Source organism: Strix aluco, chromosome 4 (genome assembly GCF_031877795.1).
Source record: "Strix aluco isolate bStrAlu1 chromosome 4, bStrAlu1.hap1, whole genome shotgun sequence".
Classification (NCBI taxonomy): Eukaryota; Metazoa; Chordata; class Aves; order Strigiformes; family Strigidae; genus Strix; species Strix aluco.
The window spans coordinates 118,653,001-118,677,244 of NC_133934.1; the positions used below are offsets into that span (position 1 = coordinate 118,653,001).

At 38.5% G+C, this 24,244-nt stretch overlaps 1 protein-coding gene across 2 annotated transcripts in view; it reads right to left on the reverse strand.

The window, feature by feature from the left end:
• BEGAIN (brain enriched guanylate kinase associated) overlaps window positions 1–22,963 on the reverse strand; it is a 165,828-nt gene extending 142,865 nt beyond the window's left edge. The window contains exon 1 of one of the 2 annotated variants that reach the window (XM_074821600.1): window positions 22,705–22,963. Coding sequence is in view for 1 of the 2 variants with exons in the window: in XM_074821597.1 (XP_074677698.1) it covers window positions 12,133–12,198 (66 nt within the window). In the remaining variant the exon portion in view is untranslated. Of the gene's footprint in view, window positions 1–12,132; window positions 12,254–22,704 lie in introns of those variants that run through there. The other variant, XM_074821597.1, reaches the window with a different exon arrangement.
• Window positions 22,964–24,244: the final 1,281 nt, after the last annotated feature.

Sequence of the window (24,244 nt, forward strand, 5' to 3'; positions counted from 1 at the left end):
CTCCTAAGCAGCATAGGTTTGGTAAGCACTACAGGGGTATAGGAAACATTTCCAGTATACATTAGCATGAGGACTCCTCAAACTATGCAAATAAGGGAATTAATTAATCATTCTGTGAGTGAATTCCTTCAACTTTCTAAGGTATGTTTTTGCAACACATCCATTATATGAGAGGATCTTGAAACACTACACCAAACTGATAGCTTCAAGAGTTATTCTTATTTTACACATGGGGAAACTGAGGCAGTGGCAAAATAGGCCTTTACCCAAAGTTACACAATAAACCAGTGGAGGCAATTGTATGAAAAGCCAGTATTATGCCTTCCCTTGCTTTGACCATCTCAGGAAAGCTTTTATCTGTCTCAGGAGGATCCATTATTGTCCAGATTTAATAGAAGGGTCTCATATGTAGTGGTAAACCCTATAAATCTATGTCTAATTTTACCTACGTTTTGCAGCAGTGCTTATCTGGAAAATATTTAGTACACAAAAGACTCAGCACTGCAGCAGCTGAGTGTTAACAATTCTTGTTTAACAGTAAGGATTTAAAAGACATTTGTTAGCTAGTTCTTCCTGACATATTACAGCAGTGCACATACACCTTCATAAAATTCCGTTATAGCTTAGAGGACACATGCTAATATTTATTATAGCTATTAGGCTTCATAGTTTTGAGAAATGCAAGAATTGAGCTATCGATCTGTGGTACTACAATAACTGAGGTACTAGAAGAGCTACCTGTTGTTTTTCTTCTGATGATAGAAGTCCAATAAGAGTGGAAAATACTTAATCCCTAGTTGTCATGAAGTTTAGCTAATTATTGTGTTATTAAATAGTGACTCAGCCAGAAGGGTTCATTTGTTTCTTCCTTCTCGAAGAGCTGGAGAGGTTATGAAATGAGAAAGTGAAAGATGAAACTTTCTTCTCAGCACCCTGCTCTTTGTCACTACCATTTCTCAACACAAGGGAGAGATGTATTTCCTTCAAGGAAGGAAGGAACACTTAAGATGTGAATGAATACAAGAAAATCAGGAAACCAACCACGTCTGTCAACACACAATTTATAGAGCAGTAACCACTGCTGTGGTAATACCAGGCAGAGATACAATAACCTGTAAAAATTATTCCTACGGACGTGAGCTCAGAAATGAAGCAGTTAGCTGTGTTAGTACCTAGCATTTGTTCTAAAGGCCTGCTGTTTGAAGAACAAAGTCTCTTTCCTTCCCAGGTTGCTTCCTGCAATGTTAGCTCCTACACTCCAAAATGATTATGAGCAAGGTACGAAAAAGCTGTTAGTAGCTTGTGAGTGGAACAGTCTTACTTCTTTCTGCCCCTGCCTATTTCCAACATAAATAAACAGATAAATAATACTTTGCCAACAGCTTCCCTCCTGCTGTAGGAGAATGTTTCATATTTCGTTGGAATAATTAACAGGCTTTTTGTTATTTTCTCTCACCATATGCTTCTTTCCTGCTCTGTATTTGGAACTCCTCACTCCAGCTCCCAGTTTTGCAACACTGAGAGTTGAATGGCAGACTGGTTGCAGGTGGGTAGAGCAAGGGCGAGGCAGGAAAAGGGGGCTTAAGCGCTCATACCCTGACACTGGAAGGAGAACTTAGAGCTGCATAAGGTCTGCTGTTGTAGCTAACAATCAAGTAAAAAGCCATTTACTTTTAACTGGGGACTGGCTCAACAGAAGAGCCAAGCTAATTTTGTTTTAATTATTTATTGTGTTCCAATTCTCATTACTGTTTCTGTTTTAATTGTATTTTTAATTAACTGCATTGATTGTAATGGACTGTACACTTCCCTCATGTAACTTTGCTGACTGCTTTAGCATCCATTTTGGTTTACTACAACATCAAAAAAAGAAGCAAGAGGAAACCTCAAAATACTGAAAAGTGGAGAAGATGGACATATCCAAGGCAAATGAAGGGTCTTTTCTGCATTTTACTGCTTAATATGGACACCCATGAAGACAATTTTAGCAGTTTTTTGTTACCAATTTGTTACTCCATGTAAATTCCTTATGAGTGAGTGAGTAACTTGGTTTTGCAGTATGGTGATTCTGCTTCCTCTTTGTGATAACCGCTCATGTACTGGGCAATATTTTATATTCTACTGCTGTTTGGGGATCGGCTCAGCTGGAGCAGCTGGAGACAAGTGTCTGGCACAACACTGCCTTCATCCACACTGTGTTTGTGTGCCCCATTGTGGGACCAGGGACTCCTTGGGGCCCAGCAGCCACAGGGCTCCCCTGGGGTCTGTCAGGGCAGGGCCTGGCAGCCAGGGCCTGTCCTACTGCCCCAGGCAGCAGCAGGGCACCGGGGGGCACTGGGGGCAGCCCCAGCCCTGGGCATGGGGCATCACCAGGGGTGCAGGGCCAGGCTGGGCTGCAGGCCTCTGGGTGGGCCTGGCTTGGTGGGCCCATGGCCAGGCAGGACAGGGCTGTGGGAAGCTGAGACTGGCCCTGCTGCGACATCTCTGGGGCTGAGGCTGACAGCCCCGGGGTGCTGACATGGGGTCCTGGGCTGTGGCCAGAGTGAGTGAGGGACACCTCAGGTAGTCAGGACTATCAAGGCCTACTGGTGCCCTCCAGCCCCTGACTGTTCACCAGCGGCTGTTGCTGTTTTCTTTCATCCTGCTGGTTTACAGGCAGTCCTGGTTTTCTTGTTGCAAGACTATGATTCAGCCTAGAGTCTCCAGAAATAGGATGTGTCTGGTACTTTCTGTGAGCTTGCAGCACAGCGCAGCATAGCAAGCGGTGCGAAGGTCTGGCTGGCTGCTGTAGAAATAAGTGGTTGTAAACCAGTTTTTGAATCCTCAATAGCTGCTCATTTTAACCGTGTTCGCACAGCAGGTTTTTGTTACTACAGTTATCTAGGGAATAGCTGTTCTTTGGGGGAAATATCTCTTTATTTTCAAGAGAACACGTGTTGCTGTATGAACAGGCCTAGTATTTATTCCTCATTCTCTTTTGTTTAAAGTGCTCTCACAATCCAAGCAGGGAGCAGGAGGCAGAGACTGCCTTGTCACTGATCATTCTTGCCCAACTAACATCAAATATTAATGCAAACAGCTCATAAGCTCAACAGATACAGATGTGCATTTGAATAATTTTAGTTTATCTTTGCAGGTATTGAATTTACTGTCAGAAATTGAGAGCTGTTGGCCAACAGTATCATAACAGAAGGCTTTGCAGACTACAGTCTACAAGCTAGCTGTTCAGCAATAGGTACTCCAATGCTGTTGTTTCCAGCTCACTTGAGTTTTTTCATCATTAAGCTCTGAGTAAGTTCTGGAATATGCTTTGGTAGTGAAAAAGGAAACAAATTTAATTGTAGATACAGTGGTGATTTGAGGGATGTGAGACACAGCAGGATGTTTAAACAAGTTCTGTCCGTTCTGGGTACTGACTAAGTTTTCTACAACACAGAAAAAGACTTGAAGGCTTTTCCACCAAGGCTGATTTTCAGAAATGGGAAAGTTTCCTTTAAACTCGGAAAGTGTCTGCTTATTCTTGGAAAGTCAGCATTTTGGAAATTTCACAAGCATCCTCTCAAGGGTATTACACAGGTATAAATGCACTACTGTAGTTTCCAAATCAGACAAAGGAGCAGAATTGCATGTTTTCTTTACTCTCTGTAGATAGATAGCAATGGTATCTCAAAACAAATGCATCTGCTTGCTAACACTAAATAGTATTGGTCCCCCTGAGACCCCAGTCACAACTGAATATTATGAACTACCCTCTCAATAAGATTTTCCAATCAGTTTTGCACCTACCTTTTAATATTTTCCCCCATATTTTCCTGGCTTGCTTATGAGAATATCATGGAAGACTGTTTTAAAGCCAGGATTTATGGCATCTGCTGCTTCTTTCTTATCCACAAGATGTGTTCTCCTGTCATCTAAAACTCCTGGCACTGCGGAGTTTCATCTGAGAAGGTCAAATTTAAGCCCCTTTTGCATAGACGAAGTCATTGAAACAAATGCCTGGAGCCAGTATGTGAAAATGCCATTTTTTTGAGCTTTATGAAAAAATATGTATTTTAAGTATGAAACAGCTTCCCAAATGAGGTCCTGCTTCTCCTTATCAGACCTGAGGTCAAAGCCGGCAGTTCCTGATATTCTGAGACATGAGTCATGTTGTTGGGGCAGGTAGTCTTCATGTCTGAGGCCCACATTTAGTATAAAACCCTGGAATCCATCCTGTAACTCATAAAAGTTTCTGCTCTTGAAATTTGTCAGTCTCAAAGTTTTAATGCTACAGTTTTTGATGTGAGACTAAAACCCACGGAGCACCAAGCCTACAGAGAAAACAGAGTATTTCAAGTGCAGCTTTGGCAGAGTAATGTAATACTGATTCCCTCTTTTCTGTCCCAAAAATGCATACTGTGCTAGGTTCGTATTAAGAAGTGAACTTTTATTTTGCTCAGGTTAGATGTTAGAGCACGGCGGGGAGGGGAGCAAGGTTACATCTATGTTTCTATTAATTGCATGCAGTACGTCAGTGGGCAGAATTTTAATAGAGATGAAAACCTGAGAGTGAGTGGGGCAAAAATATCAGCTACTCACAAGTGAAAAATAAATCTGAGCAGCCTCTGTCTCTGGGCAGTGACTTGCACTTGAATCTTTGCTTGATAGAATTCAGAGATTTTCAGTACGTTGACCAGACAAAATGATTGTGTTAATTATTGCATGCATATATCTGTGGGAGAGAGTCACTGCATGCTGAGGTCTTCTGTTTCTATGATATACCAAAGCCATGCTGTGGCAGGGCAAAAATCCCCATTTCGTAAACATGACAAACACAAGCTGCTGGCTGAAGGAAGAAATGAAAAATGAGTTGAAATGCCTATAAAACCTTTTGTCATAAATTACACAGAAAGGCTTTTAGGCCAAACCTGGGCCAGAGGGAAAGATCCATTGGTCTTTTCTACCTCTTGCTCTTTTGCCTTCCCTTGTCTGGCTCCGCAGTTTTCAGGCATCTCTGCTGATGGTAATTGTTATAAGCCTGTTATAGCTTCCATTACTCTGAAAGTACCATTTCTTTCTAAAGGCACCCAAAGATAGAGAGTGTAATTGAGAAGTGATTTTCAAACGCAAAGGAAGGGGAAAAGTCATGTTAACAAAAATCACTGGAAAAGGAACACTAAACATTTTTGATTGCCAGTGTTGCTTTCCTGTGGCTGGTGCCAAGAGATACCGAAATCAATGTGAACTGCATGCACTCAGCATTTTGCTCTGGCTGAGTAGCTACCCCTCTGAAGGCAAATAGTAGATTTGGCTGGAAAATGGTTTTGTGTTCTGTTTGGAGCCCTGAATCACGTGCAGAAATTCACCATTATAATAACATCTGTTCCTTTATCCAAACATCTCCTTCCTGACTCACTTGCTGCTCCCCTTCTCTAAAAATCTGGGGAGGGGGCAGGGAGTGAGGACAACCCAAGTACAAACCTTAACTTCAAAAATTGCAGGCTTTATGGTAAGATACTTAATTTCATTGAAAACACATTCTTTTATTGTCAAGCAGTTCAGACTGTCTTTATTTTATGCTGTCTTGAATAAATAGCTTAATCTTTTGAGTACTGGCTTATAGATGTCTATGCTCTGTAAAGAAGATTTTGATCTAATTTGTATTTGATGAGCTGAGAAGCTGTAAATGACCATATGCGTCATCTTGGGAACGTTGTAGCTTTATGCACTGTGTTCGACTAGACGAAGGATCCATTAGTGACCCAACGGAGGTGTTTTAGAGCAGGCAAGGAGAACTCTCTAAACACCATCTGCTCATACTGTTGCTTGTAAAACGATGTCACATCTGCTGCTCTAAAAACATTATGCTGATCTCTCCTGCAGTACATGGCTGCTGCACTCCTCTTAACAGTGGAAAAAGGAGTCAGTACCACAATATTGGGACAAGAGGTGTTAACTATAGATTAAATCACACATGGCCTTCTTGGCTTTCCATTTCTTGTGACTGTACCATAAATGTCACAAACAAAATGAAGGAGAGAATCCATCACTCTATATTTAACCTATGAAGCTGGGTAAATACTTTTACTGTTAGGCTTTGCTGAGTTCCATCTTCCCCAGTTTGGCTGCTGCTGGTACGACGAATACTACTACATGCTTCAAACCTAACATGGCTAAGTCCTCCCAGGGATTGAGGAGATATTTCAGGCAGCTTGATCAGTGGAAAATGAGGTTTTTCTTTGATTTCAGATGGAGTGAGCATTACCATTTCTTTTGGCCATCAGATTTTATAGTTTAGAGTATTTGGCTGCCTAACACCTATGAGGTGTTACAAAGTTAATTTTCCTAGCCTGGAAGCTCCAAATGTGCACATCTGCGTACATTTGCAATGCTACTCATTACTACTGCACCCGGAGTGACAATTTCATAATAGTGGTGCATAGAATTAGCAAAACAGTCAGCGTGTGTATCAGAAGGAGAGAGTTTATAATGATGCGATAGGAATCCTTTGAAGTACTGAGGAACTGCAGCTTCAATTGACTAAAGATGTGGTACTCGGCTTTCCACACTCAAATTCAATTGTTTGAGCTGTGATTCTTATACAGTATTACTAGACACAGAGACTGTTTTCAGGGATCTGCAGACGAAGAGAAAATAATGAAGTTGTTACGTTTTATATTGCTAGCAGCTCAGTGGCTATGCTCACTTTGTATGATAATGAGTTTAAAGATAGTAAGTCTGAAAATTGTTGTATTTGTCTGATGTCTCTGAATGGTGAAAAGAAGTGACCAATATCATCTCTCAATCAAGTGTTTGGCAAAGGAACTAAGCCATGTGTTTTAATATCTATTTTGACAAAACATTGTCAGTCTACTGACAGCCTGATGGCCACCTCTAATTTTCAAGGCAGAGGGGAGCAAATATCTAAAACAGTGTCATGCAGGATAGCATGGCAAGAGAGAGGCCAACATGCCAGAAAGGGTGGCCATGTGGTATTTTCCATTGCCATATGAGACTCATATGAGGCCTTAATAATATGATCTGTCATGTGCATGTCATGTGCTAAAGAATTGAAGCATCTGATATAGTTCTCTTTCCTACCTTCCTCTGGTAACCTTGAGTTACCAGAGCTGTGGATCAGCACTTCATTATTTCTGCTGTTGTGGGTAGTTCTACATTGTCCTGCCTGCAGGAAAGAGTAGGAACACACCAGAAAATAAGACACTGGAAGTCTTTTCAGGCCTGTGTTCTGCTGCTGGCTTGATCACTGACCTGGGCAAATCACTTCATCTCTCTGCATTTCTGGTGCCACCTCTTACTATTTCTCTTTTAGCATATTGCATGCATGAGTCAGTGAAATAATAGATACTTTCCATTACAATGTATTTGAACCCAAATCTTACTTGTAAACATCACTGTACTGTAAATGGAAATGAAAGATTTGGTATTCATCCAAGAACAAAGCAATTTCCTTTTTTACAGCATGGTAGCAAGCTGGAAAGGCTGAAAGAGGAATGAAAGCCTTCTTATATAAAAGAGCTTTGGCCTAGGGCAACAAAAATCACCATTTTGTCTGCTGTTTCAGTGAGATTCTGTTAGAACTCAGGTGCCCCAGAAACTGAGTTTTTTTAGAAATGGTAGATTAGTTGCATTTTCTACTGCTAAGGCATCCTACCAGAGCCTTTGCAGGACACTCTTACTCTACCTCAGGTTCCTTCATGCCTGGGAAGTTCAGGTGTGTAAGGCTATCATTTCTAAAGATGCTTCTGCACCTTCAGAGAGCCATCCACATGATAAGGCATTCTTTTTGCAGGAGAACCTGTAATGAACAGCAGGAATCTTCATGCGTAAGAGATAGTAGAAAGAGCAGAAATGAGTATCAGTTTCCTTGTTTGTGTTAACGTCTATGACACTTCACTTCAGTAGGCTACCTATAGGGTTCCTTAAGAATTAAACAGCCTACCTGGATTAGATGTATATATCATCACAATTTGAATCTTCTCAATATCCTATATAAATGTCTACACTGGTCATATTTCTTCTTTACAATTACTGTAATGTTAACTTATCGTGAGAGGAATGAAAAGGGTGTTATTCTAGCTTGTGCTTCACTCATCTGCATTTCATAAGAATGCAAGCCTTTGTAACAGGCATTTGTCCCCTTCCATCTCGAGGGACTTAGAAATTAAATACTTTAGCACATACATTGATTGAAATCAGAGTGAGAATGAATGCTTTGTTTTCAGATAGTTTTGCTAAGGCTACAGAAGGGAATTGAATTGCTTATATGAAGCCAAAGTTTGGCCCTTTAGACTAAATCACAGAGGAGGCAGCATGATTGCATCAGTGGCTTTCCAGGTGCCTTGTCCTGACAGGTGGCTGTAGCATCAACCTGATCTGGGTGATGAAACTAGTGCAATTCATTTGAGAGATGAAGGACAGACGGAGGTGTGAGACAAGTAGGGATGCAGTAGCTTGGTAGCTGCAGTATAGAAGAAACCCTGAAGCTGATGCCAAACCAAACTGAGAACTCCACCCAGTGTGTTGCCACGCAGACATATCACTCTGGGTTCAGAGAGTCTGCGTTCATGCAATGGTGCTGTCCAGGTAAGTGTTGGCCCTACCTTCATTGGTGCAGCTTTGCACGGATGTGGCTAAATTATTCTCAGACATGGCTTCATAAGCATAGTTAGTTCCTATGAAGCAAGGCCATGTTTCTGCCCTCTCACCATCTGCCTGATTCAGACATATTTTATAGCATCTGAAGTCTTAACTTCCAAACTGTTTTGCAGAAGTGCCATTATCCCAACCCAAGCTTGTTTTTCAAGACATCCTCTGCACCAAATTGGAACACTGTATTTCCAGCAACTCAGAGGGGATATTGCATCTTAGTAAGTCATTTGTATTGATCAGCCTTGACCTTGCTTATTTTGTGTGGTGAGATAATGTCATGGCCTTAGGTGACAAGTGCACAATTCCTTAGGATATGTATGTACATAGTTGCAACGATGAAGTCAATAATTAAATGTTTCTAAGACCTCGTGCACAAAGAATGTGTACTACTGATAGTTGCTCATAAGATGGAAAGATACAGATCTTCTAAGAAACAAACAAGACTGCTTTCCTGTGATCAGGAAAAATCAGTGTCTAATATTGTATTATATGGTCCCTTATTCAGGCAAAAGTAGATACATAAAGATGAGATCTAGTTGGAAAGTTGATCCTCATTCATGTATGACTAAAGTTAACTGAAATGCAATATTCAGGTTGATTGAAATCTCAAGATGCTGCAGGCTTACTTTAAGAACTAAGTTTTTACCTATAGTTTCCTTCTGGAACAGTAGCAGTGGTATCCAAAGCTTTCCTGAAGGCATTGCTTCCTTGGAACAAATGTATTTAAGATAAAATGTGTATTAAAAGACATAGACCAGTCTTCTCTCATGCCTGTCTTTCTTTGAAACATACCCTGGATCTGAGGAAAATACATGTTTGGACCCATACATGTTTCTCTCTGTGTTGATCTCTCCCTTGACAGACTCTGACAAGCATGTCTTCCCAGTTTTGAGAAACCTTGCAATGTGTAAAACCCTTTTCAGATTTTTCCTGCATTTTTCAGCCTACTGAACCGGTCATTTCATTTCAACCTGGAAGTATGATGTAGTATTGAGTTGTGCACTCTCCTCTACATTGGTGTGGATTTGGAGGCTTGCTTTCATCTAGTTAAATCATTTTGCTTTTCTACTTATTTATCCAGTGAGTCCAAATTTAGATCAAAACGTAGAAATGAGAAATAGTTTCAACCTGCTGGCCAGGTTACTAAAATATTTAGACCATAGCAATGTCATGTCATCTTATTTTGTAATTACTTTCTACCTATTAGAATTCCCTTTTAACTTTAGTTGCTAAATGGAGCATCCATTTTGATCCTGCTAGCTGTCTGGAAATTCCTCTGCATAGATCACCACAGTGAAGGTGGTTTCTTTGTGAGATTTCATTTCAGTGGCAGTTTGCAAACTGATAAATACTTGCTGCAGAAATGTCCCTGAACATTTTGACCAGTTCTCAGAAGTCTGAAAGTTGAAAATCGCTTTAGTGGGTCTGGATCCAATATAGACACATCAAATGTAGTGCACACAGTGTGGACACCTCAGCGTTCTTTAGAAAATACAACAGACAGGAGGCAATATCACAGCATTCCTCTTCTAAGTCACTTTTTTTTTTTTTTTTTTTTTTTTTTAATCAGGTGCAGCTTTCTTAATCTCAAACTTTCAAGCATGTTCTTTCGTGTTCTTCAGGATGTGTGTTGTTATATCTCTGCTATCCTGTTTTTATATTTAACTCAATGTAACCAGATCCATTTATTTCTTTCAAAGATTATCTTCTGCATATGAATAATTACTTGGCAACTAAAACATGAAACAGTTTTAGGGAATGTTCTATATGCGTATTCAAATGAACATTACATAACCAAGTACTTTTAAAATATCTTTACAATAATGGCACCCAAGACTGTACAGTTATCCTTTTGCTTCTTACTAGGCATGTTTCAGGTGAGGACTTGCACTAAATAAATTGCATCAAAGTCAAAGTTTTTGCATGTAAGAGACATGAATAGATGTAGATGTGGCTGAACATGTTTTGCTTTTGTTTTTTGCCCTACTACTCCTTTCTGTTCTCATGTTGAACTCTGCAGTCTGAGGCATTGTTTGTTGAGGTAAAATGCTTGGTAACGACTGTGTTTAATTTAAATTACTAGATTTAGAGCAGGCTGATGCTTAAATTGGAGTAGACTGATGCCTACATTAACTGAGTGGAATTACAGAGCACTCGGGAGTGCTTAGTCAGTTAGTACTCGATCTGTTGGATGTTCCAATCTGAACAGTACGAGCAAGTCCACTGGAAAAGATGCTCTGACAGATTGCTAATTGAAATGTGAAAAAAGCATATCCTTTCATGAGCTCAGACTGGAGCCTCCTCACCCCTTTGCAGGACAGGTCCCATTGCGGAGCTGTGACATGACACAGTGTTCAAATTCTTTCTGTGTTTCATTATCTTTCACCTTTTCTCTTCTCCCTCTGGTCATCTTTGATAGGTGATAATTAAAACATCCAAGGACATCCTATAAAATCCTAATCTTGGGTTGCTGAAGATTGCATGAAATTCTTAAGACTGGGATGTTCTCCCACTTGCTACAGTCCTCTGTGAAAATAGATAACCTTTTGCTTCTTTGTTTTTAAATTTGAATAGCCTTTTTAAAGAATAATGCAGCTGTAGCAGCTCCCATTTTAGCAACATCTGTGTACATGTGTATAGTCTTAAGTAACAGTTCCTGGACCTTTATTGTTTTAGCAGGATTACAACTACCTCTCTGGAGACGTAATAGCATAATGTATCAGTTGAAGGTTTGGCAGCTCAGGATTTCTGACAGTGCCATGCAAACAAAGAACAATAATTTCCCTTTGCCCTCCTCCATAAGCATAAATACCTCTTCCTCAACCAGAGAATCTCATAAGAAAAAATTAAAAGCATAAATATTTTTGAGAAGACAATAGAAGAAAGATTCAGCCTTTTTTCCTTTCTTTTTCAGTTCTTAAGGTGTTTTTCAGAGATCTCGGGAAAGAAATTATCAATCTAGATGTGTTAACTCCAGACACAAACCTTAGCAACATTTTCAGGATGTCAGAGCTCTCTCTAGTACTTAAACACACTAACTGAACATGCCTGTTTAGCGTAGAGATACCTCAGCAAGTTCTAAGCTAGTGAGCTTGACTACCTGAGTAGTCTACCACAGTACTCTCCGCCCTTTCCTGAGGGTGTTTTGACTGCTCATATAGAGCTGATCTGGTTGTATATATGTGTTCTTTATTGCAGTGCAGGAATACTGTTCTTGTTTGATCTCATAAAGGCTTCCTTTATGACACCAAACTAAAAGGATTAGGGAGTTGTATCCTGTCTTTCCTTCCTCCCATACCTCCTAGAGCTGGTTTCTTCAGCTACTTAAAATAAACCCTCCATGTTTGTTCCACTCAGGAGAAAAGTTTCTGTACACAGTAAGAGCCCACCCAGGAAGACAGAAACACTTCTCAGATAGTCATGTTAATGCACAAGTACTTGTCACATACCACCCAAAGACATGATTGAGAGAGAGCTCACCATGCTTGTACTTCTAGGCAGAGATGCAGATTTTGTGGCTGGTGTTTCTTTGCTTTGAGAAATCATAATTTGTACAGGCAAGCCAGATCTTGTTCTGCATGAGGCACCATTATCAAGTGACCTGAGAGAGGGACTTGTATCCAGGGACAAGGATTTCTCTAATTTGCATATTCTTGCTCCAGCCACAATGTTGTCACTTCTTAGACTCTCTAAGTCTACTTCTTCATGGGTTTTCCCATCTAGAATGTTCTCTTTCCAGCTTTCAGGAGACTTGCTCTTAATATGCAAATCATCTAGGCTTCTCGCACTGGATGGAAAGATATTTTTCAGTTTAGCAGATCGGTATGCCCTCAGGCTTGTGGGATCAAGCACTCTGAAAGTAACTTCATTAATAAATTGAGAGAATTTGAGTTTAGCCTCTATTTTTTCTTCCACAACAGACAATGAACTTGATGATCCTTGACTCACCAAGCTCAAATCAGATGCAGAGGAACTGCTTTTCTTGTGAGCTGTCTTCTGCCTCTGGAGCTTTTGGCTTGTGTTTCCCACTTCTGCTGGATATAGAGAAGAGTGTTCCAGTCTGTGGATTTTTTCACCCCCTTTCTGACAGTGCTTTGATCGATGGGGTCGATAGCCTTCATCCTTATTTTTGCTTTTAACAAAGCTTTTAGCTTCTGACCTTGCACTACTCTGTAACTCAAAGCTGTCCTCACTGGAGCTGCAGAGTTTTGAGTAACTGTTCATTGTCAAATTTCCAGAGAGTTTCCTCTCCACATCAGTTCCTACTTCTGGTACACATGCAGTGGTGGATGCACTGCATGCTCTTTCTTCAGTCACCCTGCCAACCCCCACTTGCTAGGCTGATCTTCCAGTCACAGCACCCTCTGGCTTAACAGGGGAAATGGAGCCCTTTGACAGTGACTCCATTTATTTTTGTGTCTGTATGTCAGCTGGCATCTGTGAAAGTAGCATTCCCATAAATCCTTCTCTGTCTTGTAAGACAACAGGCACAACTTTGAAAGGCATAACAGTGCAGCCACCACATTTTACCCCATATCATCCCAAATTATGCATATGTTTCATAAGTAGCACATTCTCATCATTTTAATTAGCCATACTAATGAACAGAATCTATAGGACATGCAAATTTTCCAGGGTATTGAGTGCTTAGTGGATGAACATGAGCTTTCATTGATCCAAAGCAGCGTATGATATATTCCTGTCTGTTGAACTGGAAACTGAACTACCATGATGTAGATCAATTCTCACTAAGTAAAGTATGGGGTGGTTCTGTTTCAGGGCTTTTTAAAATCCAATAGTAAAGAAGGTCATGCTGTATCGTCCTAATGCTACTAGTGTTCATTATTCTATTAGAAAGCTAAGTGACAGGTCTGCTAGACCCAGAAAGTCAAAAAGAGAATGTGATTCTCACTTTCTACCTGCTTGTTCTTGTCATAATTTTCATTCTAAAATAATTTTTAAAGGTTTGAATTCAAAGGGATGTACAATATTGTAGCATTGTAAATGAGTCTGGAGTAGTAATGATGGATTCTTCCAGTGCCTTGTATGTGAAGCTCTTCTCATGCTTTATTGTTTTTATAGACAGGCAAGTCTGAACTGTGAAGTGCAGAATTTCTATTTTTGCTTTGTATATGCAAGAACCTGAAGGCTAGTTTAAGTGAGATTAAGGGCTATAGTCTGACTTTATAATCAGTGTGGAGGTTTGGAGTGTCCTGATGATGTGCTGCCACAGGAACTGACCAGAGAATGAACTGACTGATAAACTCAAAAGGGTTGTTTTGCATCTCCTTACTTTAGCATAAGGATGAAAGCAACCCTTTTTGTCTGGTGGGAATCAGACTCTGCTTACATCACTGTCACTGCCACCATCATGGCTTTCTGACTGATGAAATGCAGCAGGTGGAGAAAGAAAAGAGAAGCGAATCACAAACAGGAACCTGAGTGACCTCCCTTAAACACTGGGGCAGGGTGACATGAGAAGGATCCCTGGAAGGGGTTGAGGAGTACAAAAAGGTGGCAAGGAAGGGGAAAAAATTCAGTGAAGAGCACATTTAAAAGTATCATACATGGCTGGCAGATCAGTGGCAGCTTAGGGTTGAAATGTAGTTTCATGAACTTTTGAAACCGACATTATATTTAGGTCCCTCATTACAAGTCACTTTGCCCACTGCACAGAATTTATTGTCTCCACGTTGGTAATTCCAGGACTCATTTAAACCATAGTTCATAAAAGCTGCTGAAGTGTTGCAAATCTCTCAAATTAACATAGTAAGTGTATTAATTTTGCAAATAACAGGGGGACAGGAAGATCCTTTTAACACATCAGAAATCAATTGCTTTTACTGGAATTACTTTCTGACATGCTTCCATATTTTCTATGGGACTGTGCCATTCCATTGCATGTTACAAACATTATCCTGATCACAGAGACAATGTGGCTTAAAATGCATAAATCCTGTTTACACTCTGTTGTTTTAGATGAATTTATTCCTCTCTCACTTGAATGTGAATGGTAACAGTTTAAACGGCTAGCAAATGCTTTCTATTGTCAACACAAAGATTTTCATGACCTTTTCAATGCAGTCGGGGAACAATACAGCACTACTCTTTTCCTGTAAAGCCAGGATTTAGGGCTTTTTCAGTATGTCCTAATACAGACTTCTGCAAAGTTATGGTTACTCATTGAAGCAAACAGGATTCCCCAAAGAGACATGGTCTGTGCTAATGTATTTCAGGTCTTTTGCCTTCCAGGATCCATTAGAGCTTGGCAAAGTGTGAGTTCTGCAATTTTAATGTACTTTATTAATATGTCTGTTTCAGAAACAGAGTAAGCCTCATTGTTGAGCCAGAATCTGTAATATCTTGTACATATTTGGAGAAGAGCTTTTTTTATTCATGAGGGATTGGGCTCATTTGTGCATGAACAAAGCTATGTTAACTACAAGCACAAATTCAGCTATCCATTGCATATGTGCAAATTTTAAGGTTTGAATCTGACAGAAGTCTGTGGTACAGCCAACAGAAATGGCTCATATAATTCTCTTCTATTGTCAGGAATGAGTCCATTTGTTCTGAAATATGTCATCTGTAGATCAGTCAAATATAATTTAAAAAAAAAATAGGAAAATTATCAGGTTGTAGGTTACAGATAAACTAGGTAAGGTATATAACACTTGTGGGTTTTTTATACTGCTTATACTGCTGCTTTTCTCTTCAGATGATTTCTGCCTAATGACTTTAGACATGTGACATAGACATATCAAATTATTCAGAAAAAATATTAAGCCACAGCTGCAAAACGACAAATAAGTCTTCTTATCTGAATGATATAGAACTTTTCACATCAATCCCTCTAAATCTTGATTGGAATAGATGTTATCAAAGTTTATAGTAACAATAACTGTTCAATGGTCTGTCTTAAAGAAATTCACAAAAATATTCTCTAGAGACTGCCTGAATCACAGAAATTATTTCCATTAGTCGCATGCACAAATAGAGAAGCTGAGTATTAAACCAAATTATGCTTAAGAATCTGGATGTTTGAGACTTTGAATGTTTTTATAATGATTTGATATTAATGATTTATTTTCTATATGTTAATGACTTTTTAAAGTGTTAAAATTATTTTGCTTTATATATCTAAATCTTTTTGAAGACATTGCTGATAAAGAGAATTCTCCTCCCAGTGCAAGCAGGTATGTCCATGAATAGCAATGCATTGCTGCAGTAGTCTGGGCTGTACTCTTGGAACAAATGCCTTCAGAGAGCTCAAATTCTTCTGTTATTTCTTGCTACAAAATGCCTCTGCTAGGTGGATGTTTGCTTGATTTCCAAGTTCTTCTAAAACTGTCATACAAACATTAAATAATCTTAAGATAAAAACTTATGCATTAATTTTGTCCTATTTTAAAAACGGTGGGCACAATTCTTGGGGTAATATGGTATACCTGTGCAAATCAGGTGAAAAACTGTCTGACTTAAGTGACAGACTTCACTGTAAAGATTTCCTTTGTTAGCAACTCTGCCATTACCTTGTTAGTTGACCTTTGGTGAACACCTGCGCTTTCTTCTGTAGCCACCATTAACTGTCCTTAAAAATTAGGAAAGGACTATCTTTTTCTATGCATTGGTACAGAATCTTCTATAATGAGGCCCTGATCAAAGTGACATCTGTAGGTACTATCAAGACTCACATAGTGATAATTCGTAAGTGAACCATTTGTATGGACTCAGGTGGATCCAGTTTGTAACTTTGTGCAGTGTAATGACTAAGATTTTCTATTTTAGTATTAATATAAAAATATAAACAGAGCAATACTGATCCTTTCCTGCTAAATTGTCTGCTGAATCTGAAACATTTATAACAGAATGATTTCTAAGATCACATCTTAAATGGGACTTTCATAATGATTCAGTATTTCATTTGACAAGGCTGAAGCATTGAGGGACTTGTCTAGTAAACTTGTTACATAGAAAAACACATGAACATTTTTCTAAAGGTTAGTTTAGGCTTATTTATATTCTGAGTGTCATTTTACACAGCCATTATAAGAAACCTGCATATTTTGTACAAAAATGGAGCATAACAGTTACCTGCAAACATGCCTTGATGCAATGTAATGTCTTTACAGACCACTGTCTGAAGATTTCAAATTGAAAGCTGAGTTTTGTGAGAATTAAAAAAAAAAAAAAAAAAAATTAATTCCCCACTTCCTTTAAATAATATTCCTGGTTTTTAAAATTCAGGAGATTATATTTTTTGCTAATAGTATCGAGAGCAAATACAAGCTATCTTGTATTTGCTGCAGTAGGTTGTTATGACAACTGGAAGTTTCTTTGTGTAAAGCTCTGGAAGATGTGATCATTTTTGGGTCAAAGCAGACAACATTCAACAGTTCTAGTACTAAAGAAGTGTGCAAAGTTTTTGTATAACAAAAATTATGCCTTTTGATACATTAATGATAATATATTCAGCACATTATTTACATTAAAAAATTAAACAAGTTTTCCACGTTTTGAGATTCATAATAAAATTTTAGGTTATTAATGAAAAAAAAGTGTAAGTCTGATTTTAAACAATATTGGGGTTTATTTTAATTCCGGTTAAGGTTGGTTCCAGAGACTTTTGTAGTCAGTGAGTAGACTCCAAGATTTTTATACTGTTCTCTGTGCTGTTCTTGTTGCAGTGAAGGGTGAGTTTTTCCACTCTAATGAAGTGTATTTCCTGTAAGAGGTTTTGTATCTATTTCTCAGTCAGCCTTTCAGCTGCTCAGAAATACTGCCTAAGCACCGGAGCCAAACCCACCAGAGCTGGTAGGAATCACAGTTCCTTTCAAAGTTCTCAGTTTGCTCTAGAGATATGTAAGTCCTTCAGCATACAGCCAGCTCTCAAAATAGCTATATCCCAACTCTTCCAGTGCCCATTCTTGTTCAGATATACTCTTCTCTCCTGCCTTTAACGAAAATTTTATGGCATCTTATCATCCAATACTCTTTGCACTTAATGCAGCTCATTTTGAAGTGTTTTATGGGACCTTTCTGTTTTACAATTAATTTTATCCCTTTAAATAATATGAATGTTTCTCTCTGGGTTTCTTTTAGCAGACGGTTTCCTTTTTTTTTTTCTTTTCTGTAATGGTTGCCAAATACTAATTTGCTTTTAATACAAGGTTGTTTAGCCCAGTTTCTTTAGCAAGACAGTGTTGGCTTAAAGTCTTCTGAACATTGTTTTATTTAGTTATTCTTCAGAACGTATTTCCAAATTAATGGGAATAATGTCTATTTCTAGGATGCCAGGTGTCACATAGCAAAAATTCAATTTCACTAAATATTATCGTCACCTTTTTTTTTTTTTCTTTATAGAACAAATAATTTCTAATGGACAGGACATACAGGCAGCATTGCCTCTAGTCATTATACGTCAGTAGGTTCCCCTTGAAAGTCTTGCAGTCATAAGGAAAATTCCAGCAGACTTTTGTTCTAACTCTGTAAAATCTAGTTGTCTTCAGGACCAGTAGAATGAAAGTTCAGTTCCTTTATTTTAATGAGTGACTTTTAATGGAATGAGATAAAAATCATAAAATGAGTTTTTCCGTTCTCTATCAATTGTTGGTAGCTCTGTATCATGTAATGACAAACAGAAAATTGGACCAGTGCTGCCACCATTAAGTCAGTCTGGAATCTTAACAAATGATAGGTTTCATTGACATGAAAAGGACATGAAAAGGTACTGTGGTGTCTCACAGACCAGAGACATTTAAGAAACTCATGCTTCTTCTATGCATGAATCTGCATGGTGGACAGTGTCTGCATCCAACCTTGAATGTAAATCTAAACATCTAAAGGATCTAAATTCCTCTAAATTCTAATTAATCTACCTCTCCACCATGATGAGGAAAACATTTACCTGTCTTACAACTACAGTGACCAAACACAATGCAACAAATTGCTGTGCCATCTTTCTTGCCAACAGTTACAAGTCTGATTAATTTAATTTATAGCTCTATACTAGGCAAAGTGGTGCTAGGCCTGTGAGAAATGTTGAGCATTAGAGGAGAGATGTTTTTTAGCATAAATCCTACACCAACCTGAAAACAGAGTCACTGTTCTCTGACAAATGCTACAGCTGATGTAAAACTAGAGCCAGCCACTCATTTAACATGCAAGTTATATTTATAGCTTTAAAAAATGAATTAAAAATTAAGGAAAAGTGTAAGCACAAAATATTTTAATATACCAATTTAAAAATTATTTTTATGGCAGTCCAACAGAAGAAAATAGTCTTTCCATTCAATACAGGTCCTTACTGCATTCAGTATCATACTGTCAGACCGACACTGTTACTGTGCAAGCAGACAAATTAGTGTAAGTTGTAAGCTGTTGGCTGTTCTGTCGTCTGCTCCCTAGCAGTAGAAAATTACACTGTGGACACATGTTGCTGTGTATATTTTTAAAGCTACTCAAAGAAATGTACCCAGCACTTGCAGCATTAGATGACATTTGGTTACCCTTAATTCCCAAGGGACCTTTCCCCTTTCATTCTCCCATGAAGAGGAATTTTACTCTTGATGAGAAAAGTCAGAGAAGTGAAGCTGCAGACTGTGATCTTTTTTCAAGGGTTTTAAGTGATCTCTTATTTATCCACAGTTCAGACAATGGACTGCTTTGAAGAGAGGAATACAAAATGATATGGAAGCTGATCTAGAATATAGGGAACAGATTTGTGGTCTAGTTAGGCCGAGCTTCAGAGCATGTACACTATGCCATTTTCTCTGTGTTGGAACTTAACACTAAAAGCTTGTAATATCACTTGCCTGAGAGATTGTTGTCCTCATCCAAGAGACATGGAGTTTCCTAGCTAACGGAAGATAATAGCATCTGTGAATAACAATTTCTTTATCAGAGTAGTGTTTAGTGACCAACCATGGCTGCGTACCTTGACTGTGAATGAGTCCGCAAAATGCTTTCTGTCCTCTGCCAGCATCATCATTTTCTTGCTCAGTTTCTGCTTTAGCCAACTGCTCCATGACCTCTTCTTCATGTGTTGTACCTTCTTTGTAGCTGTGCTGTAGGATGGGTAGAGCTGTAGGTCATCTGCATTACACTAGCATTTGACTGTGTGTTTCCAGTTCACTTTGTAGTCACTTGGTGAAAAGACAGCAAAATAATTGATCCTTCTGAGAATAGACAGACGAGGAGTCTTAGTTTCTTCCACTGCTCCTTGAACGTGTGTTTTTTTAAGAAAGTGTCAAATCCTTTGAGTCTATTCTTAAACCTGTCCTTCTTTGAGGTGGGTTGGCAGTGTCAAAGTGACTTTCCAGATTAGATATACCATTTTCCTCTCCCTTTTCTCTCTTCCTATTTCCCAGCCCCTATATCCTTTATTATTATTATTAATTATTATTATTATTAGGCAAAAGAGGAGGAAATGGTGTAAGAAAATTTAAGACAGTAGAGAGGAAAAGTGAGTGGAAGAATGGAATTAGTTTCTCATGCAAAATCAGACTTGGAATAAAAATACACTTCCTTTTTCTTCAGGTGGAATGAAAATATTTACCACCCACTGAATTCTGCTTTATTTTTAAATTAATTATATTTTCTATACCAATTTAATTTCTTTTACTTAAATCCATTCCTAGTTTGATGCTGGATGCCACAGTCTGCAAGGCCTCGTTGTCTCTGAAGCCATATAACATCCCTCTTTGGTGTGATACCACCTGAATTAAGGCTACCCAAAGTCCATCCCAGTGATATTTCCAGGAATATTGAAGAGGTCTTTCAGTACAGCAGCATTTTTCTTGTCATCTTTTTTTACATCTGCAGGGATATGTAACTCTACTAATTAAATGTTAGAGGAAAGTTTAAAACTGGGAGGAAAGTCTTTGTCAAAAGCATGAACCACAAAGGAATAAGATGTTGCTATGATATTATCTTTTTTTCTCCCCCTGTCCAGTAAGTTTACCCAAATTAGTAAATTCTGTGTTAGTCTGAGTTGTTCAAGAGCATGTTACAAAAATTCACAGTTTTTTGTAGTGGGTCAACTCCCTGGGGCCTTTGACTTTCATAAGAGCAATTGACCTGTACTAAGTTTGTGGGGTTTCATTAGGATCATTCTTTTGGAGGATTAGGAAATCACAAATGATAAGGAAAGATGAGCCTTTTCATCTTGGCAATGCCATCTCCTTGATCATGAAGTCACCATTTCCCCTTGGAGGCCTCACAAATGCAGCCCCCTTCCTCCTCCTCACCCTCCTAGTCTGTCTCAGAAATATTTACCAATGATTGCTTCTTCTTGTTTCTGAATAGTAATAGCTGTGGAAATGATCAAAGCTTGTTAGTGGTGTCAGTACTCACTGATTGTCTCCTTGAGTCTTGTGGGGATGGTACTGTAAGTTTTACTACTTACTGGCCTTGTTGTAATTATCCTGTGTTTTCCTGAGATTTTGCGAAGGGCTGTGGGATGTCAGGCCAAACATTTCCTTTATTGGCTTCTGATTTATTAGGCTGTTCAGAGCTGGACCTAGGAAGCTTAGTGTTGCTTGCAAAAGGAAGTATATATTATTGTTCACCATAACTGTAACACAGTAATTTTATTACCTCTGCTTTCATTCTTTATCTCTCCGTATGTACAATCTGCCAAAGACTTTCTATTTCTATTAAACAGTAAATAAGGAAATGGTTGTTCTAGTTCCATGTTTCAATATGTCCTGGAAAAGTTTGCTTAAAAAGGCCTGCCTGCATATAAATGAGTTGGTTTGGCAGTATGCTTTTAAATTTGTTGTTATGAATAATTTGAAAATAACTGGGAGAAATAAATGGTAATTTCTTGACTTCTGTTGTCATGGGGTGTTGGGGGATGGATAACTTGAGCAGGAGGAAAATATTTATGTAGTTTTCTGTGGAAGTCAACTAAACAATTTGATTTTTTGCAGCATATCTTTCCCTACATAAAAAAAATATGATATATAATATTATTGGGAGGTGTAGGACATGTTTGTGATAAAGGTTTTCAGGATATTAAAACCAGAGCTGCAATGTCTCAGATGCAACTACAATATAGTTTTGCTGAGTGCTGCAAATCTGCATGTTTGCAATTAGAGTGGCATGTCATGGGAATTGGTGCTAAGCAGCTAGGACTAAATGAGAAAAAATATGTTTGTTTGCATGTGGATATGTGTGTGTTTGCACCCCAGATATAAAGGTAGCCCTGTGGGTTGTCTGTTCCTAATTCCTTTCTGCTACAGCAGTTGCTATTTAAACATGAAGCAAAATACTGCTATTTTTTTTCCTTCAACTCCCATAGTCCCACCCCATTTCATTATATTAAAGAGACATGTTCATCAGAGCTGGTTAAATATTCTTGCAGAAAGCATGTACAGTATGTGCTGTTTGTTTTGGCAAATGGCATGCATTTATGTTGTTTCTCATACAAACAATTATTTCATCTATACTCTGTTGGGTTTAACAATGATTGATTAATACTTTGTATAATTCTACAAAGTCATCCATTACAAATATTTTCTTTCGGCATCTAATACAAACCTGAGATAGGTTTAATGTGTGCATATTAGCTTTATTAATAATATTAATGCCACTATCTGACTATTTCCTTTCTTGAAGATAGAAATTATTTTATTAAATTCATACTTAATGGCCAGTAGCACATCCAGAACACATATTCCAGTTCTGATGAGATCAAATAGACACGTTTCATGATGTGTATTATACAAATAAAAGATACATAACTCATTTTAAAAAAAACCTATCATGACAGTCAATGATAAATCATTCCATTAGCTTTCTAGCACTGCAGCTTTGGGAAGCTTCATCCATATAATTTGCTGTCTTGTACCTTAATGTATTAAATATTTCCTTTTTAAGACAGTAATGTCTGCCAAATGAAACAACAGAGCATGTTAATTCATGTTTAAAGCAGGCATTCTGTTGTCATATTGCAGCACCACTAATTCAATGCTGAAGATTTCTTTACTACCTGTTATACATTTTAAATGAAAAAACAAGCATGTTGTTATGAGAGAAAGCAATACTTACTTGAGAACGATTCTGCAAGCTCTGTTCTGCTAGTCCACAGACTGAAATGATGGAGCCAGATTTAGAAGTAGCTTATTAGGTGCATGCTGCTTCAACAGTTACAGCTTTTCTTTTTTTTTTTTTTTTTTTTTTTTTTTAACTGAAAGACAGGATCGTTTTCTCTTAATGAATCCAGCACAGAATGATATGCTGTCCATGTTCTAGGAGAGCATAAACTTGCAGAGCAAAGTCAAGCAATTGCAGAACAACTTACCAAGGGTCATTTGCTATCAACTTGCCAGTGCTTTTCTGTGAAGTCACAAACTTTAACAGCATCAAGGAGGGTCATGGTATGTCACAAATGCAGGAAATTACTACTTGGTCATGTACACTTGAGATTGAAAGCGATTGAGTTAGCATTGTTTGTGAATATAAGCAGAAAACTGGGTAGAGCCAAAATCTTTCAGTTGAAACACCCACTGAATTCCCTTAAGAAGGGACAAGGCTCTGATTACAATCAAAGTGCAGTACCTGCTCCTCTCCTTCGCTCTGGTGGTTGTATGCTACTTCTAGAGCTCCAGCCCTAAGAAAGGAGTGTAGGAACTGCCCCAAAGGGATCACACAAATGTGCAAAACAAAGTAGTTTGTTTTATTTTTGATATTTTGAGAGAAAAATTTTTAAGCATCACATTTTTGAGTGTACACAAAAAATTACAATTATAAAGGCATGTAATTATGGTTATAAAATCATTCACATGTATCTATATATTTAATATATAAACCCATACACATTTTTGGAGTCTTCGTGATGTAACCATTTAAAGTATTTAAATGTTTTTTTAGAATTCTGCCTGTGTATAGCCCAACACAACCATATACATCTTGGTCCAGTAGTTAATTATATCTGCAGTATTGCACTGTAGAGAAGAAACCATTCTTTAAATTTAGCCCTGCCTTTTGAAACATTCTACTTTAAATTGTCCTTTGCCCAAGGATGCTTTTGGATAGGGAGAGATCTCTGATGTATTTATCAATTGGAAATTACTCTGAGTAGTCAGGTTTTGGCTTATCCTGATTTGGCATGTCCAAAAGACTAGACTTTTCATCTCTAATGTGAAGACAGAGGTGAACTGTGCTATCACCCATGTTCTGCATCATTAGCTTGTCAGGCTGAGGTGGGGAGATGGCCAATGGTTAGTCACACCTCCATGCCTTGACTTGAAATAAAAAAATGTGTCAGGGGAAAGGGAAGGATAACTCGTTACATTAAGTTATTGCACTGCAGCTGTTGAGTTTCTACATGCATCCCAGACAGTGTGGACATGCTCAGGATCTTCCCCTTACAGTTGTCCCTCATCAGCTGTCAGGATATTTGGGTTTATTGCTCCCCCTGAATTTTGAACATTGAACAATGTGCAAGACCTGGATGTTCAAGGAGGCAGATCTTCCCAGTGTGCTAGGGGAAAATTCCTAACAGCAGCATCTTCCTTTCACCAGGAAAAACAGACCTTGCCTCTTAAAAGGCAATAATTAATGCCTCAGGACTGACACTGAATTCAAA